General features: G+C 47.1%; 1 protein-coding gene across 1 annotated transcript in view; it reads left to right on the top strand.

Moving 5' to 3' along the window:
• Nucleotides 1-19063, top strand: part of CWC25 (CWC25 spliceosome associated protein) — a 167688-nt gene extending 148625 nt beyond the window's left edge. Inside the window, exons 9-10 of the mRNA XM_086924324.1 lie at nucleotides 3445-3606; nucleotides 17083-19063. Coding sequence (XP_086780450.1) covers nucleotides 3445-3606; nucleotides 17083-17197 — 277 coding nt within the window. The 3' untranslated portion in view covers nucleotides 17198-19063. The remainder of the gene's footprint in view (nucleotides 1-3444; nucleotides 3607-17082) is intronic.
• The last annotated feature ends 1268 nt before the right edge of the window (nucleotides 19064-20331 follow it).

Raw genomic sequence — 20331 nt, 5'->3', positions numbered from 1 at the left:
CTTTCATAGATTCACATGCCTGAATCATTCCCCGTCGTCGGGGTAGGAGTCCCCGGTAAATAACAATAGTAATGTCACATAGACATATACTTAGTACTAGGCCAGAGGCCTCACATTAGTAGCCTATCTAGGTCCTTATGTAAAAAGGACCAAACTTTGGCCAGGAGCCAATCAGCTACCATCACCCTTCTCACCTTCCTGGAAGGAGCCCTAGTCCCTCAGATTTTCTACCGCACGTCGTGCAGAGGAGTCTCCACTGAGCTCTGCTCAGGTTTTTTCCTATATCTTTGGTTTTTTGCCTACTATTTCTTCAGGTTCAGTTGGAAAAGGAGTATTGATATTTAATATGTCTACTACTCCTAAAAAAGGACTTTTTAGGCCATGTGCCTCATGTAGTAAAATGAGGCTACACATAGAGGACAAGCATGAGGAATGTTTGTACTGCCTCTATCCTCAACATTCTGCCAAGGAATGTAAGATTTGTCGCACTCTCCCGGTCAAGACATTGAAAGACAGGGAAGGGCGACTGCTTCTGTGGCTCCAGAGACTGAAGGACAAAGACCAAGTCTCCTCAGGTGAGAGTGAGTGTTCCTTCAGAAGTTTCCACTCCTCTCCTAAAAGGCCTCGACAGACATCTCCAGGTCAGTCTGCTGTGCCTCCTCACAAGAAGCCAAAATCTATGGAGGGTCATCCTAAGGTCAAGCCTTCTCTTCAGATGACAGCCTTCAAAAAGCCTGCTGTGGTATCTTCTGGCCTGCCTGTGACGATGTCGACAGTATCCATTTCGACATCCACAGCGTCTACTTTCTCCATGGCTTCAACTGCTACAACGTCGTCGACGATGGGTAGGTCAATACCTTCTGTTATTCCTCTCACAAAACCGTCGACGACGCTCCCATCGACGTCTGCTTCATCGTCGACGAAGGCAAGGCTTCCAGCGTCGACGAAAAACCCATCGTCGACGTCGAGTTCATCGTCGACGAAGACTTCATCGTCGTCGAAGACACCGTCGACGAGGACACCGTCGACGACGAGACCGTCGACGAAGACTTCCTCGTCGACGAAGACTACACCGTCGACGAGGACACCGTCGACGAGGACACCGTCGACGACGACACCGTCGACGACGACACCGTCGACGAGGACACCGTCGTCGACGAGGACACCGTCGTCGACGAAGACACCGTCGACGACGACCCCGTCGACGAGGACACCGTCGACGACGACCCCATCGTCGACGAGCTCGTCGACGACGACACCGTCGACGAAGCCAAGCAGTGTCGACGCCGCAGTCGACGAGGGCATTGTCGTCGACGAGGACATCATCGACGTCGATGCAGTCGACGATGAAAATGTATGATACAATGCCCAAGCTTCGCCACCAGAAATGTAAAAAAATCACATGGTCATTTTTATCTGTAATTATACAACTCCATCATTTGCCCAATGGCGAAAACAATCTGACGATGGAGTGGATGACCATGCGCACTACGGTCTAAGGGAGGAGTCATCCAGCAGACAAAGACTCTTCCAAGACAACAACAAAGTGTAATCACCCGGGCCCACCACCAGATGGTGATCTAATGCAACAGTGTGTGGTCTGCAGCCCATATGCCTCGAACATATTTGTTTTCAATTTTCCTTACTTTTCAGCCTTTGATCTAATGCAACAGTGTGTTCTGCAGCTCTACATGCCAAGAACAGATGCATACTAGTAAGTAGCATTTCCCTTCCAGTTTACCAGTTATTGTTGATCCCAAGCTACTGATGCAGTGACAAGCCAGTGGATGCTTTGAAATACACAGAAGGCCACTTGAATGGCATAGGCATCCCCAAGGTGCAGCCAGGCACTACACTGCAATCACACACTGCATCAGTGCACCCACACACTGTAAAAGCACACATCAGCACATATGAAACAGTGGCTGCTACACCGCTTGGCATACGACCACCTCTAGATGACATCCACAAGACACAAGTAGGAGTCATTCATATTCAGCTCTAGATCATATCAGGCAATATATCAGTCCCGGCTTTAATCAACTTACAATACAGCTGAGGAGACACCTCTAAGTCAGTCAGTCAATAGTGCTGATTAACATCTAGCCAACTCCAGACAGACCCTTAAAAGCCATCACCCAGAGCAAGGACTGTCCTGCATCAGCCCTGAATAGATGCCAGCTCACCAATCATCAGATATAATCAATTCTAGATGCAAGACACTAGCTATGGCCTCCCAATCAACTAAAGATGACTTCTTGTGTGCCTCTAGATGGCACCTCAAAAGCCAGCAGCAAACTTTCAACCAAATCTGAATGGCTTCCAAGGCATCAGTCATACAACATATGCAACTAAGTGGATCTATAGTCCCCGTTTACTCAAGATGAGATCCCTTTCATAAAAGCTGTTCCAGCACCCATTAACTTGAAGCCACTTTTTCCTGAACTCAAACAGGACAGCAGTCACAGCACCCACTAAATATAACTTACCGTCTCCCTTCCTCCTGTTGCACGTTGTCGGTGGTGCGAAAGCACAATCACACTGTGCTCCGAGTTAATTGAGAGGCTTCGTTCAGATGACCCGTTTGTTGAAACGGGGATTATCAAAGAACATGGCAGGTGGGCGCGGTACATCAACAGGCTTTAAAGACCTGCATTTGCAATGCAGTAGGTCTCGCATTTACCAAAGTTTAAGCTATCGGCATTGGTAAATGACACTGTGTTTTATTTATGTTTTAAAAACCAAACAATAAATAAAAGGCATTGTTATTTACAATGCAAAGACTAACTGGCGTAAATGTGAGACCTATTGCATTGCAAATGCTTGTTTAACATTGTTACATGTATGGCATCTTCTCATCACTGCCCTCCAGTTTAATTTCTTTCCATTTGAAGTAATGTAGTGCATAATTGCGCCATCTAGTGGTAAGTAGCCAGAAGTATTCTGATTCAATCTTGCATAAAGATAAAAGTAGGCCTACTGAAAGCAAGGGCTTCATTCTTGTAATCCTGCTTTCGCTTTAGTGTGAAATGAAGATCCAAAGAGCACTTAGCGTGGCCTAGCTGTAATATTATACTCTATACAATCACAGGCATGCACAGTGGACTTCATCGTGCATATGAACATTAAAGCGCAATCTATTGATTTTGCAACTGCTTGTTATTTTTTTGTGTTTTAAACAAATAACTGTTTTGCTGAACTTGAATCATGAGTTAAATGATTAGGAAAATTAATACAATACATATTCATAGCAATTTGCTGCAGCTGCAAAATCATGTTTATTCCATTTGCCCTGGAAATGAGTGACCTGCAAGTCAGTCATGAGGAGCGATTTCAATTTCTACTTCCACATTTCTAGATCCTCTCAAGAGTTTTGCTTCTTGTTATAAAGTGTACGTCTTTCTCTATATTAATTTAATATCTTTGGTGATGTGTCCTTCACAGGAAGCTGTCAGCAGAGGAACTGGAGCGTAAACGCCGAGAGATGATGGATAATGCCAAGTGGAGGGAAGAGGAGCGGGCAAACAACGTGCAGAAATACAAGCAGGAGGAAGAGAAGGAGAAAGACCTGGACAAGAAAGACAATAGAGATGGAAAATTTATCCAGTAAGAATCTTTGTCTTGAGTGCATGTGTGATTTGTTTTGTATGGGAGGGATTCTGTGATGCGTAGGGAGTGAACACAAGAAATGTTTTGGATCTGAAAAACAAATGCTTGCGCCCAATAGAGAGTATTTTATATTTACAGAAAATCTTTCTGTTTTTAGGCCATTAAAGGGTGGTGCCAAAGAGTCCTGTAAAAAGTTACTTTTGGCAAGATTTTTGTGGTTTTGACAGATTAATATGCTTTTAACTTTTCTTTTCAGCTGCAGGTTGGGTTCTGCTTCAGCCTGGAATGGAAGTTCAATGCTTGATGAATCTAATAATGATTCAAGGCTGAGGAATGTACTTTCTATGTCATGAACAGTTTTTATCCAAGATTTAAAGATTTAGTAGATCCCGTATGCTTTGCCCTTCCATTTAGTGCTGCTTGAGGATAGTTAAAAGCATAAGAATATTTTGAAAGAGCTCCTCAGTGGTGACAATATTACAGGTGAGTAATATTCCCATATAAATCCCTGCAGCCAGAAAAACAGTAAAGGTGAAGACTGAAACGGGGGTCAGAAGGAGGTCTTAAACTAAGGGGTCCATTAGGATGGCGGGCGGATAGCCACCGCCAGCCTGGCGGGGGCAATCCGCCCGCTATCCTTCCCTGTATCCCCCCCGCCATATTAGTATGGCGGGGGGGGAACACGGTGAAAGAAAACACCCCCGCCACTTTTACGCCCCGGTCGCCTTGCGGCCGAGGCGGAAAATGTTTAATATGGTGGTGGTGTCTATTAGACACCGCCAGCCATATTACGATGGCAAGAGTGCAATGCCACCACGGAAAGGCAGGCGGTCTTCACTCTGGGGGGCCCCCTGCGGGGCCCCCAGAGTGAAGGTGAGTGGGGTGGTGCACACTGGGGGGGTACCTGTGGTACCCCCCTTCATTTTTATTTCCAAAGCGGCATGCACCGCGCGGTGCCTGCCTCTTTGCAAATGAAAATGCTGTGATGTATTGTCAGCATTGTGGCGGGCGGTGCACCGCCCGCCACAATGCTGAGAATACAGGATGTGCCCGCCACTGTGGCGGGCACATTCTAATGGCACCCCCGGGACCCCCGCCCTTAAGGCGGGCGGTCCCGGCCCGCCATCCTAATGAGGCCCTAAGAATGAGAAGTGACCGTGGGAAGAATCGGGCTGTGATAGATAAAAATAATGGTATATTGTTCGGAGATGCTAGGGCAGTCCAGAGGGAGACTGTTAGGCTGGTTGCTGCTCCTTTAACCGTTCTCTGGTATGTCAGCAACTGAAGCGCAGTATGGAGGAAAGGAGAGTTGTCGCTGCTAATGCTGTGCGGGTCACCTTGTTTTTTTGGCCCCTTCGCATTTGATTTTCGTTTCAGAAACCTACTGCCAAAGCTTGGGTTCATTTCTGGAAAAAAAAATGTGACCTTGATGCTTAGGGAGATTTCTCCCTGCACCTGGGGGCCATTCCATTGCGAATTTTATCTTCCTGGGTCTGCCACGACCTAGGCAGGGAAAACGATTGATGGCTGCACTCCCCTACATAGGGCAGGTCACATAGTCACTGTAATCTGGCATCCATGTGGCAGATAGGCTGTCAGGTCAAGGGTTTCTGCATGCAGAGCCAACAAAGATTCCACTGTCGGACATCCCAGTGTTCCCCCCCCCCCCCCCCCCAAATGAGGCAGAAGAACTGGAAACTTTAGAGGACAGGACGTTTTATTGCCACATGTCTACACCACCAAAGTGTAAATGACCCAATTAGCCTTCAAGGTAGGATCTGGATAAATGTGTGTTCAAGTTTTTGTGGAACACAAGCAGACTGGTGTTGCGCAGAAGCTCTCCGGGTAAGTTGCTCAAATTTGATGCTACTAAGGAAAAGGCCACAAAGAGTGTTTTTAGTTGGGGATGGGAGAGGCTGGTCCCTAACACTTGATAAGTGTGACTTGGACTAACTAGGTTTTCTGTGCTCAATACCTCACCCTGGTTTTCTTCGATGCTTGCACAGATGACGATTATGTTCTCTTAGCCAGGCAAAGACTGGAGCTCAAATGTAGGATGGAATTCTGTAGTAGGGGATCTCTGTGTATAGTCATAATCTAGGGAATAGTCTCGCCCATGTGCATGGACCCCGGAGCAATCAAAAATAATTCTCTTAAGCTGTCTTCAGTGTAGTCCTGCATAGACACTTAAGAGAAAGTTAAAGACAAATAATGCAGCCTATTCCTACAAGGCTATACTGTCCAGTACTTCAACTAGAAATGCAAAGGATATTCCACCAATATCACATTTAACCCAAACTACTAAGTTTCACCCAAAGAAAACATCCCCTTCACAAACTCCTTGGAATGATAGAGAGGAAGGGATGGACAGACAAGCCCCCATAGGCTGCCATTATGTGTCTGGAAAAGGGATACCGTGCCTTTAAGAAACTCTCCAGAGACCCGCGGTATCCCAGAATGCACAGCCAATGTCCTTTTACTTTGTTCTTTTTTCCGGCTCCTGCTAGCAGGTCCCTGGAGCATTGAGCTCTCCCCTTTTGGTGTTTTTCAATTTTTTGGCACTTTAAGTGTTTTGAGTGTTTCACTCGATGTCTGACTGCTTCTTCTTCCTTTTGCTGGGGTTTTTGGCCAGTTTTGCCCACTCTTTTGTCGAATATGCCAGCTTTATTCGACAAGTGCCCTGAGTGTGCCAGGAAGAAGGCTATATCAGACGCTCACAGAGTGTGTATCCTCTGTCTCCCTTCCTCCCATGTCCCTGAAGACTGTGAGATTTGTCAATCCTTCTCCAGGAGGACCCTGATGGACAGGGAGAAAATTTGTCTCCAAGGCCTGTAAGAACTAAGGAGACATCCGGAACCAGGTGGGTCTGGGCATGGAGGGACTCTGTCTTCTTCCTCTGCCCGTGCTTCGGCCTCTGGGAGGCTTCCCAGTCAAGAAAATGCCAGGAAAAGGCACAGATCTCCGTCGACGTCCTTGATGTCGAGAGGGATGACCACCATCTGCTCCCCGTCGCCCCAGGACTCTGGGTCGAAGCGACTTCGACGTCGAAAAGACTGACGTCGAGACTTCGGACGAGGTCGACGTCGAGGACTTCATCGACTTCGAGACGCCATCGACGTCGAGATGGGTCCAAGGGGCACCGGCGCTCACCATCGAGGGGACACCGCCCTTCGCCGTCAAGGTCAACTCGACGTTTGACGTCGAGTAGAAGCGGGTCGACGTCGAGGGACATATCCACGTCTAGACGTTCGACGGCGAAAAAGAGGTCGACGTCAAGGAAGGAGAAATCAACGTCGAGGGGGCGATCAAGGGCCAGGACTGTGTCCCATGCCTCAGTGATCAGCCTGTCTTATGCATCCACGAGCCCACGGTCGAGGCGGCTCTGGCGCTCGTCTGAGAAGAGGTTGGCCTCGAACATCCTCGTCAAGGCCTGCGCAGAAGAAGAAGAGATGAGTGGTTAGGTCTCCGGACTCTGTATATTCTCAGACCTATTCGCCTTCTAGGCCCAGGAGGCCTCCACCTCCTCCATTGCCTAAGGAGACTCCTCCTCGTCCTCCTACTCCTCCTCCTCCTCCTCTTCCTCCTCTTCCTCCACCGCGGCCTCCTCCACGGTCTCTATCTCTGCTGCGCTTTCCGTTGCCTCCTAAGGGGCCGCTACAGCCTAGGATTCAGGTTCTGCCTCCGCAGCTTCCACCTCCTGTACGGCCAGTGGATCGCATGAGGCCTAGGAGGTCTAGGTCACGGTCCAGTCAGGGACACCGATCAAGGAGTGACCGTCGATCTTCGACACGGTCCCGACATAGTCACCGGAGGGACAGGTCAAGGTCCAGTCGTACGGACTCTTTCAGTGCCCGGGGATATTCGCCCACCTTATCGGATTCCCCCCATACGAGAGTGTCACCGGAGGATGACATCGTATCGTTTCAGGAGGTGTTATTGAGAGGGGCAGCGAAGCAGGGGATTACTAACGGTACCCACACCTTCTACATTGGTGTTCTTCGAGACCTTGCACAAGCGGCAGTTGTCTCGACCCTTGTTGCCCTTGGTGCCAGGGCTGGAGGAACCGGCTACGGAGCTCTTCCTGACTCCGGCGTCAATGAAATTCGCTCCTTCCCGGCTGCAGAAAAAGTACAGGCCCCCAGACTCCGATCCGGCGTTCCTTAGATCAGACCCGGTGCCGGATTCAGTAATCGTCACTGCGGCCAGGAAGCAGCACGCTACTGCCCAGTCTTCTACGGTGCCTCCAGACAAAGGAGAGCCGTCCGATTGATTCAGCGGAAAGAAAAGTCTGAGGTACGGCTGCTACTTCCATGAAAGCCGCTAGCCCCGCCGCTCTATTGGGTCGGTACGACCGGTCTTTGTGGGAGTCCCTGCAGCAGTTTCTGGAGCACCTTCCTAGAGACAAGAAAGAGGACTTCAAGGAAATCATCAATGAGGGCATGATGGTATCCAATCAGGTAATCAGCTCGGCTGCAGATTCCTCTCTCTTGGCGGCTCATGGATACTGCCATGGGATTAACCTGAGGCGCCATGTCTGGTTGCGCCTGACATCGCTGAAACCAGAGGTGCAGCAGAGAGTCGCCAACTTGCCGTTCTCTGGGTCGACGCTCTTTGGAAAGCATGCGGATGAGGAGATGGCCCGCAAGAAGGCAGAGGCAGAAACCCCGGCGGCCGTCGGGTTAGAAAAGCCAAAAGAGCAGAGGAAGACCTTCCGTCCCTTCCAGAGATGTTTCAGTGCCCAGGGAAGAGGGCAAGGTCGTCAAGCTGGCCAGCAGCAACAACAGCAGCAGCAGTACCAACGGCAGCCATTCCAGAAGCGCCAGAGGGGCAGAGGCGGCCAGCAGTCCTCCTCGACGCCCAAGGGCCCGGCCAGGTCTAGGCCCTGAGGTGTTACTTCCTCCTCGTCCGTTACCCGCTCCAGTGGGGGGAAGCATACAACATTACTTGGCAGAGTGTAGAAAAATTACTCAAGACAAGTGGGTGCTGAATATTGTTTTCAATGGATACCGTCTTCGTTTCGTCAGCCCTCCTCCAGTGATTCCACCGGTTTGCTCGCAGTTCCAGCTGCTCGAGCTCCAAGCGGAGGCCGATGCCCTGTTAAGAAAAAGGCGATAGAAGACGTCCCTTTGTCTCAAAGGGGAAAGGGTCTTTACTCCCGGTTCTTTCTGGTGCGCAAGAAAGACAAGAACGAGTGCAGGCCCATTCTGGATTTGCGACAAGCAAACAAATGGATTCGCAGGGAGAAGTTTTTCATGCTGTCTCTGCACCAGATTTATCCTCAGCTGCAAAGAGGAGACTGGCTTTGCACAATAAAACTGCAAGATGCATACTTCTATGTGCCCATTGCACGGAAACATCGGAAGTTGCTGTGATTTCTGGTCGGCACCAATCACTATCAGTACACCGTACTACCGTTTGGACTGAAGTCTGCGCCCAGGACCTTTTCAAAGTGCATGGCAGTGGTGGCAGCTCACCTGAGAAAGAACAAGGTGTTTGTCTACCTGTACCTGGACGACTGGTTGATCAAAGCCTCCACCTTCCAGGAAGCGCAATTGCACTTCAACAGGACGGCCGTTGTGTTGAGCCAGCTGGGGTTGCACATAAACATGTCTAAGTCTGTTCCGACTCCAGTCCAGTGCCTACAGTACTTGGGAGCCTCCATCGATACTCTTTCAGCAAGCATGTCTCCTTCGGAGGAGCGACGCTTATCGATCCTTCGGAAGGCTCAGGCTCTCATGGCGGTTACATCTACGACAGTGAGGACGGTGTCTTCTCTACTGGGGTCGATGGCCTGTTGCATCTTCCACACGCACACCTCCACATGAGGCCGCTGCAGGAATGTCTGGAGGATCAGTGGGACCAGAAGCGGGGGAGCTGGGACGACAGGATCCGGCTGTCCCTTCACGCTCAACAGTCCCTGAGATAATGGTGCTCAGCAGAGTATCTCCTCAAAGGGGTTCCATTTCATCCATTTCACAAGGACATTCCCATTCAGACTTTCGTCACGGATGCTTCTCTCCATGGCTGGGGAGCGCATTCCGACCATCTACAGATCCAGAGAACGTGGTCCCCAGCGGAACCCACGTATCACATCAATTTCCTGGAACTCAGAGCTATTCACTTGGCACTGAAGGCCTTTCATCCGTCCAACTCCTTGCTTGTGCAGACGGACAATACAACCACAATGTATTACCTCAGCAAGCAGGGGGGCTCGAGATCGCGCACACTGTCACAAGAAGCGCAGGGATCTGGCACTGGCTGCTAGCCAGAAGACTGACGATAACGGCTACTCATCTGCCAGGTGTGCAGAATGCTCAGGCGGACGCACTCAGCAGGATGATCCAAGAAAACCACGAGTGGGTCATAAACAACGAGGTGCTCGAAGACATCTTCGCCAGGTGGGGCACTCCAGACGTGGATCTGTTCGCCACCGCCGAAAACAGAAAATGCAGAGACTTCGCCTCCAGGTATTACCAACCGGGGACTCTGGGGAACGCGTTATGGATCAGCTGGTCGAACAGCTTTCTGTACGCTTTTCCACTCATTCCCCTGATTTCGGCGGTGCTCATCAAGCTGTCTCAGTCCAGGGAACAGATGATCCTCATCGCTCTGGAATGGCCCAGACCGTGGTGGTTCACGGACCTGCTTCACCGGTCTCTCCTGACTCACATGCGACTGCTGTGTCGGCCGGACCTTCTCACGAAGTTCGGGGGGCAGATGGTGCACCCCAACCTCTCATCATTGAGTTTGGTGGCATGGCTCCTGAGATAGTGCAATATGGCCATCTGAATCTTCCTAAGGATTGCATGGACATATTAAAGGAGGCTAAGCGACCCTCCACTAGGTCTTCTAGTTCTTGACTAGGTCAAGTGGAAGAGGTTCTGCATCTGGTGCACGTCTAAGAACTATGATCCGACGACCTGCAAGGAAGATGTCATCCTTCCATACCTTTTGCATTTGGCTCAGTCTGGCATTAATTTTCATTCCATCAAGGTTCACCTCGCAGCATTAACTGCGTACAGAAAATGCCCTTCACAAACATCCTTCTTCGAGATTCCTGTGATAAAGGATTTTTTGGAAGGATTGAAGAAAGTGTTTTCTCCTGTTCGGCTTCCTTCGCCTTCGTGGGAACTGAATGTGGTGCTATCCAGGTTAATGAAGGAACCTTTTGAACCTATTCAAAGGCTTCACTGCAGCACCTATCGTGGAAGGCGGCGTTCCTCGTGGCTATTACATCAGCTCACAGGGTGAGTGAAATTCAGGCATTGTGTTGCCAGGAACCTTATACTGTATTTCATGCTGCTACGGTGGTGATGTGTACTCACCCTAAGTTCCTTCCTAAGGTGATCTCTGATTTTCATGTTAATCAGACTATAACTTTACCTACGTTTTTCCAGAACCCTTCCACTCCAGCGGAAAGATCTCTTCATTCCCTGGATGTCAGAAGGGTGTTGAAATTCTATTCGCAGACCAATTGTTTGTCAACTATGGGTCGGTCAGGACTGGTCTTGCTACCTCTAAACAGTCCATCTCTAGGTGGATTGTGTCCTGTATCTAGTTATGTTATCAAAAGGGGGTAAGTCTAAGGCTAATTCCACCAGGGGCAAAGCGGCTATGACGGCTTTGCTACGTAATGTTCCCATTGCAGATATCTGCAGGGCTGCCACGTGGAAGTCGGTCCATACCTTTGCTAAGCACTACTGTCTGGACTCTGATGCCAGAGCAGATGCTCAGGTTGGGCAGGCTTCGTTAAGAAATCTGTTTGCACAGTAGTGGTGTGGTCTTTTTTCTCCACCGCCGGATTAGTTGTTGGGATGGGCTTGCCGTTCTATTCACTAGATTATGACTATACACAGAGATCCCCTACTACAGAAGTAGTAGTTTCTTACCTGTAACTCCAGTTCTGTAGTAGGGTTATCTCTGTTATAGTCATAAGCGCCCGCCCTCCACCCTGGTGGAGAAAATGGCACTGTACTGTATGCTACAGGCCTTGCTTTATACACCTTCAAAAATAACTGAAAGTAAAAGGACTTTGGCTGTGCATTCTGGGATACCGAGGGTCTCTGGAGAGTTCCTTAAAGGCACTGTATCCCTTTTCCAGACACATAATGGCAGCCTATGGGGGTTGTCTGTCCATCCCCGTCGCGATCGTAAGCAGCGCAAGAATAAATAAACGCCACTAACCTTTTCTCTTGTGACCAGCAGAGACAATGCCTGATGTGAGTCCCCCCCCAATTCCCCCTAACACAATCCCCTACAGAGAAAGGTAACTCATCTGCGTGAAATTGTGCCCAAGGGGAAAAGGGAAGTGGATAAAATAAAATAATAAACCAGCTGTTTTGTCTGTACTCCCTTCAAGGTCTGGTCTAAGAAGCTGTACTACCTCAGGAAAGATAATATCCCACTGCAGAACAGGAAGACAAGACAGCAGGACTGAAGTATACTCGGAGATAATAATGTCACCAAACATATACTATTATCCTTCTATGCACTCACCAGAAATACATACAGCTAGGAACTTAAATATGCTTATGTATGAAGGTCTTATTCAGGGGAAGCGAACACTCCCCAGAGCAGTAGGCATACAATCAAAACAGAAAGACAAGAGCTTTAAATGAATGAAGAAGTAGCCAAAATCTGTAGAACGCTGTAATAGGACCAAAACTCCTAAAAAGAAACAATATCCCGCTAATCGTGTTGTTGCCCTCACAACACAAAGCTTGTAATGTTAATGGCAGGATTCGCGGTTACTGTTACTGATAAATCATGAAACACTCCATGAATCTCATGCAAGAAAGTTGCGGTGTGGAACGGAGCTGCTAGCGAGTGGGATTCTCTTGCACTCTGTGCTCTATATGAAAAGCAAATGGTAAACAGTAGGTAATGCGTCTTGAAAAGGCAGACGCAGAACACTACAATATCCTGCCTGCAGAGACGCGTAAAGAGTAAACGTGCAAGGCGCGTTTCATGTTACCGCGCCTCACTGAAAGCACAAATAAACAAAAACAAAGTTGTTCTTACGAAGGCGGCGGTCCCGCACTCCTCCCGAATACCCGGCAATATAGGAGCTCTCTCGGGATGTCAGAATGTCACGGGTAAAAACGTGGCTGAACAGGAATAGAATACACATGGGAACCACTGCTTTTTCTTCACGCTGGGATCCGGCGGGGAACACCATCCGCCATTCCTTCTCCAGTGAAGATTGTCAAGCACCTTCCCATTGTGGAGGAGGTGCTTATAACAAGACTTTGAAAAAGGCATGAGGTTGGGACAGGGTTCTGATCCCTGAATAGGAAAACGCTACAATCCCTTCCTCTCTATCATTCCAAGGAGTTTGTGAAGGGAAAGTTTCTCTTTAGGTGAAACTTACCAGAGTGGGTTAAATGTGATATTGGTGGAATATCCTTTGCATTTCTAGTTGAAGTACTGGACAGTGTAGCCTTGTAGGTATAGGCTGCATTATTTGTCTTTAATTTTCTCTTAAGTGTCTATGCAGGACTGCACAGAAGACAGCTTAAGAGAATTATTTTTGATTGCTCCGGGGTCCACGCACATGTGCGGGAGTATTCCCTAGATCATGACTATAACAGAGATACCCCTACTACAGAACTGAAGTTACAGGTAAGAAACTACTCCTACCTTTCTAACCTCTCTTCTGTGAAATGCTGCAATTCTGTGTATCATATTTTGTCTAGTGACGAGCACTATAATGCTATATACCTTACTCCTTGAACACTCATTGCGGATACCCATCATAACAACACTCAACACGTCCTTACTGAAACATGGCTAAATAGTTCCTCCTCTCCCATCCTTGATCTACTGGTTCCTCCCAGTCACGACTTAATCTGCCTTTGCAGAAATGGGCAAACCGGTGGTGGGTTAGCTTGCATTTATCGAAACACAATCTCAGTCCAGCAAGCAGATTCCATCGCTCTATCCTCCTGCGAATATCTTTGCATCGATATCTCTGACGATAAGCACCACGCTACCAAGCTTCACATATTCTACCACCTGGCTTTCATCGACGAGTTAATGGAAGTCATTTCATCCAACGACAACTCACAAGTACACCAGATTTTCCTGGGTGACTTTAATCTACACTGGAACAACTCAAACGACCATGGTGTAAGCTGTCTTAAAGCATATCTGGCAGAACAGGATTTATCCCGATTCTGTGATAGTCCAACTCACAACAAGAGAGAGACACTGGACCTCATCGAAGCAAAAACAAACATTGTTTCATTAGATTCCATCACTCCATGTGATTGGACTGACCATCATAACATCATCTTCTACATCAATATCGTGGTAATTCCAAAAAGGGGACAACCCTCAAAAACAAAGCAATGGAAAAGAAACCTACAAAATATTAACCCCATCACCCTGGTAAACCGATGCAACTCTGCCCTGACCCCCACAACAGACATGGCTGATGTCCATGACCTCACTGTCTTTTACAACTCCACTATGCTTGAAATCCTTGACTCTACAGCGCTCCTCCAAGAAAACAACATTTCTTCCAAAATATCCAAACCATGGTTCAATGAGGCCCGGAACTCGGAGCAACGCAAGCTAAGAGCTGCTGAGCGACTATGGAAATCAGCACCCACCAATGACCACCTATACCACCTGAGAGTGTTAAGGAACTCATACAACAGGAAGATTCTAAAGGCCAAGGCTGACTTTTTCAAAACCCAGCTGAACCAAGCCATAAACCGCCCCAAGAAACTATTCAAAATAGTCAAGCAACAAGCACGCAACACTACTAACTCTAGGGAACTAAACGACCCGGCTACACCTAATTGTGATGAGCTTGCCAATTTCTTCAGAGAACAGACTAAGACCATCGAACTGGACATCCAATCTAAGATGACCCTCCCACAACCTGTGGCCCAGGATACTAAGTGTTACTCTCAGCTCAAGGTCCATTTTAGTACTCCATGAGAAATCACAAAAAACAATGCCTCCTGCCATACCTTCTCGACAATCTCTGAACAAATAATCTATAACACTCTGCTAGCACTCAACCCCTCCAATCACTTCTCTGATCCCCTTCCTCCTGCCCTATTCAAAATGTTAAAAACATCTATTCTACCCCTATGGGCAAAAATTGTAAACGCCTCTCTGAGACAAGGCTTCATACCGGACTGTCTTAAAATAGGGCAGGTCACACCTATATTAAAGAAATCTGAATCCATCCCATCAGATCTCAACATTTACCGCCTTATATCCAACGTACCCACTTTGGCGAAATTGCTGGAAAAATGTGTACAAATACAATTATGTAACTATATTAAGAACTACAACATCCTAGACAAACACCAATCTGGCTTCCGGCAAGGTCACAGCACATAATCTGCACCCTCATAATAGATGACATACTAAAAATGCTAGACCACAACGAATCATTCCTACTGATACTTCTGGACTTATCCTCCGCCTTCGACACGGTTAAACATGACAACCTATTGTCCCTATTGGAACGAAGGATGGGCCTTACGGGCACAGTGTTACAATGGTTCTTCTCCTTCCTAAATAACCGAACACAAAGAATCAAGACAAAGCATTTACTCTCTCAACCCTCCGCGGTCACCCTCAGCTCTATCACCCATTCTCTTCAACCTACTAATGGAACCCCTGGCGAACGCCTTGAACTCAACAAACATTCTATATCACCTGTATGTGGACGACACCCAACTGTATTTGAAAATCTCCACTCCAGAAGACTCCATTTCCCTCAACACTATTCTACAGAACATGCAAAGCTGGCTCACTGGCAACCATCTCATGCTTAATACAAAAAAAACAGAATTCCTTCTAATCTCCCCACCCAATCACACTCCTAAGAGAGCTCTATAGCACACCTAACCTCATTTGACTGTGTTCCTCATCATTGACTCCGCGAAATCTCTGGGAGTCACCATAGACAAACACCTGAATATGCAGGCGCACATTACTAATGCCACCAAGGGAGCTAATCACAAGCTGAGTATACTAAGGAAACTCAAACCCTTCCTCCCACTGGCCGACCTCAAAACGGCAGTGCAAGCCCTAGTGCTACCAAGATTAGACTATGGAAGCACCACTCTTTGCGGTCTCCCCAAATACAAGCTGGCTCCGCTGAGGGCATCGCTTGATGTTACGGCAAGTCTGGTATCAGGAATAAAAAGAAATGGCCACATCTCGCTGAAAGCTCTGAACTGGCTGCCATACGATGCACGAATACACCTAAAGATCGCTTGCATGACCCACAAGGCACTGTATACCAATACACCCAGTTACTTGGCTCTAAAGCTGGAGAGTTCGGGAGGATGCAGACAACTACGCAGCGCAAGTTCTTCACTACTGAAACCACAATACTTCCATAAAAAGAGAACTGGTTGCGGAGCTTTCTCTGGGATTTCTACAAAGATCTGGAACACCTTACCTCCTGGGATATGTGGAATCTCCTCCTTTACTGCCTTCAAAAAAGTAGTAAAAATACTCCTTATGAACAAATTCACGTCCTAAGACTGTATTCTAGGTTGACCGCGAGTTTCCTACATGATATACATTTCACTGCCTACCTCTTGTGTATTGAAGGAGAATATTATATGGATGTTTATGACCTCAACCACCTAATGTTTAATAAACATGTATTATGTTTTGTCTACTGGTCACATATGTTATCCATACACTATATACCTCTTTTGTACGAACCATATGCCTCCATACTACCTCATCTCTTTTGTTTAATAACTGTATACTGTAAAGCGCTCTGATACCCTCGTGGATCACATTCGCGCTATATAAAATCCTATAAATAAGTATTTGTGCACAACTTTGTGTGGGTAGACCCCAGTTCCCACAAGCTACCCAGGAGTCTTTTTGTCTCTTCTTGCACTGTTCCGTATAGACACCTACTCAGCATTTTCCAGGCCCTACTTTCAGTGTCTGATGGCTGACCTGTGGGTCCCTGGAGTAATAAGTGCACAAACACCAGGCAACACATGGTGGCAGAGGAAGGATGGTTTTCTATGGCCATTGAACGTGGAGATATTGTGTTACCATCAGTTTATGGTCTATTCTTTATATCTCGGGAGCGATCACTGGAATATGTAAATTATGTCTGTATTTCTCCTGCACTAAAAGCCGATCAAACTACAGTTGGCCCCCCAAATGTTAGAAGGCCATCCTAGACCTATATTCCATATCCATGTAAATATGGAGGAGACCAGGAAGGTAATGAAAAGGTTTCAGGAAAGGGTGATGATTTTAATTGGCCATTATTGCTTAGTCACCAAGGTTATATCTCTTGTTGACTTTTAGTATGTTTCTACTTTGTCCTAGGTGTAGCAGGTCTCTGGCACTTTTTAAATGCATTTTGTCAGCTGTCTTAATTTTAGTGGGATGAATGACCAAAGATGGGATGTTTAACTACTCGGCACAGTCCTGTAGCATCAGTTAATTGTCCCTATTTCTGCTTTGCAGCCGTATGAAGCTGGAGAGTGCCTCATCTTCGTCTTTGGAAGATCGGGTCAAGCGCAACATCCACAGCATTCAAAGGACACCAGCAGCCCTGGAGAAAAACTTCATGAAGAGATGAAGACCTCTTGCACGCTCCCTGACATAGTTCTATGTACATTGGTGAAGTCGGGGTCCTAGACTTGGAGGTTGAAGAGGACATGTTCAGGTTCTCTTAATGTGATTCAGGGACCACATGTAGACCACCATGCCACCCCACGTTTGGTTCTCCGCTATTTCATCAGTCTTTCAGTTAAGTGTCATCTGTGGGCCACTGTAAATCCTCCAGTTTTAGATATCTTTAGTAGATATCTGTGGTACCGCTAAGATAAGGGTTCTCCTGGTAGGAAAGCCGAAGAGCCTGATGATTGCAAAATATTGTTGGATTATTACAACAAAGAAAGCCTGGATCTCCTGTCTCTTTCCCTTGCAGGCTGTAGGGAAGGCACCAGCACACTGAATTGTCATGGGTCCAAGTGAGCTCTAAATCCAACTTTTCCATTGGCTTCAGAGCAGTGAATGTTTACACGTTTGTAAATCTGCATATAAACATAGATGAGAATTCATTATTAAATGTTCTCCTCGTTTGGTAGTGTTTTGTAACTGCAATTATTTGTATATCACGTGCCTTACCTCAAAGGTTTGCATAAATGCAACTTGTTCAGTCATATGAAAGCATTTGGGGTGGCTTTTTGACCTTTGTCAGTATGGTCATGCAATCTGCAGAACAGTTGCCATAATGGCAGCAATGTTGGACATACATAATCTGATGAGCTTCCTTTGTAGACGAGTTGTCTGTTTGTGCACAAGGCTTGCTGCAACTAGCAGGAAGTGGTGAAGCCAGAGCTTACACAAAATCCAACATCCTTTGCAGGCAGCAGTGAAGTTCACCCACACACGTCTTATGAGCCGCCTTGGTGGGTTGCGGGGATTATCAAAAGAATCATGCTTTCATTGCAGTACACACAGATGTAATGCAGTGCAATGCTTACTTCAAGATGTTGCTCAGCAACAAAGGTGTTATGGGGAGCTGGCCGCGCCTTATTGGGCAGTTACTGGCTAGATGCATGATAGACTTGTGACCTCGTATGGGTTAAGTGGTAAAAGATTGTTGGAGCAGAGCGATACCAGGTGTTTTTTGTTCAGTTCAGTTGCAGTGATGCCTGAACAGATCCACTGTTGCAGTTCACACAAACACTATGAAAATACTAAGACGTTCAAAATCGTAGGGCGTGAGCACAAGGAGAGGGAGCTTATTCTGCCCAGAGTCCTCATTTTCACTGGGGCACTAGAAATGAGATGCTATCTACCCACATCTTCCCATTCACAAAGAATGTATTTGAGGGGGGCAGGGAACTTTGCTACAATTTAAATTTCCAGATGATTTGTCCAGCCATCCGACCAGTGACTTGTGATTAATGTGTGCTGAAGTGTTTGATGCCTATAAAAGATTGGGAGTCTGCCAGTTTAATCTCTCGGGTATTGCTTTGAAATGTGGTGTTTACATTAGAAGTAATGGGCTTTTGGACTCATGTACTCAAAGTCCTCCTTCTGGCAATGACATTATGCCTCAGATGCATGGTTGCCCATGCAGCAGTGGAAACCGTCACTGAGAGGGGACTAGGCTCAGTGCCACCTTTTTCAAATGGAAGAGTAGTGGGAAAGCACTGTTTGGGAAAGGACGGTGTCTGTCATCTTAGCAATATATTGTTTGCAGGGGTATTTACTTCACCTTCAATCAACCTCACATCCCCAGTTCACCTTTTTAAGTAGAAGCGTGAATTGTTTTTCGTAGATTTGGGTAAGGAAGTTCTAGCTAAATATCACGATTACAAGCAGAGGTAAATACTCCAGAAAAGCTGCTCTCCCTGGTGATCTGTAATGTATCTGTAGATATGTATATTTGTACTGTGATTTTCACTCTTTATTAAATATGTTTTTAATTTGTTGTGTGGGCTTGTTACTCGTTATTTTATTATTAAAACACTTGGTGCTCACTTGCACTATAAATTGGAATCTCACCGCTACTTGTCACGTAGTGATACAGACTTCCTCCTCAGCCATCTTGCTTGAGGCAGGGGCACATCACAGCGCCATTCCGGTGAGCGCTCTAGTCTTTAGGCGGGCTGCCCACGGCCCTATTAAAGACGATTACATCTGCCTGCCCGGCCCTGGACACAGGTATTTCCTGCATATGCAGCACCGAGCCTTTATGACACGCTTTAGTGCATTTTCAATGTGTTAGACACGCTTTTTAAAAATTGCTTGTTACCCTTTTAAAATTGTTTAAAATCGTTATTTTATTATTAAAACACTTAGCGCTCACTTGCACTATAAATTGGAATCTCACCGCTACTTCGGGCGGGTCACGTTGTGATACAGACTTCCTCCTCAGCCATCTTGCTTGAGGCAGGGACACATCGCAGCACCATTCCGGTGAGCGCTGTAGTCTTTAGGCGGGCTGACCACGGCCCTATTAAAGACGATTACATCTGCCTGCCCGGCCCTGGACACAGGTATTTCCTGCATATGCAGCACTGAGCCTTTATGACACGCTTTAGCGCATTTTCAATGTGTTAGACGCGCTTTTTAAAAATTGCTTGTTACCCTTTTAAAATTGTTTAAAATTGTTATTTTATTATTAAAACACTTAGCGCTCACTTGCACTATAAATTGGAATCTCACCGCTACTTCGGGCGGGTCACGTAGTGATACAGACTTCCTCCTCAGCCATCTTGCTTGAAGCAGGGACACATCGCAGCGCCATTCCGGTGAGCGCTCTAGTCTTTAGGCGGGCTGACCACGGCCCTATTAAAACCTGCCATTGTTGACGCGCAGCGGTTACGCGCAGTGGGCACGCCGGAATCACTCCGAAGTCCAGCCAGAGTCCTGCTTGTCTGCGCTCGTCTGCGCTTGAACGGGCCTAGGGCCATGACTCTAACATCTAGATTTAGAAGTAACTCCCTTCCATCAGTAGCCTATTCATACACTGGTGAGGCTTTAAAATCCTTACGCCCTATTCCACATCTTGATTGTGATCTCTGTTCTTTACCAATTCATAATTTTCACTGCAATGGATGTAATTTCCATACTGGCAAAATGTCTAACTGTAAGGCAATGCGTCAGGTCCGCAAACAAGGTAGGCGGACAAGAACCACTACAAAATCTCCTAACTGCTCTATACTCCAGTTTTGGAGTATTAATTGTAGATCTCTT

The sequence above is a fragment of the Lissotriton vulgaris genome, chromosome 5 (assembly GCF_964263255.1).
Source record: "Lissotriton vulgaris chromosome 5, aLisVul1.2, whole genome shotgun sequence".
Classification (NCBI taxonomy): Eukaryota; Metazoa; Chordata; class Amphibia; order Caudata; family Salamandridae; genus Lissotriton; species Lissotriton vulgaris.
This window is presented reverse-complemented; position numbering and strand designations above follow the sequence as displayed.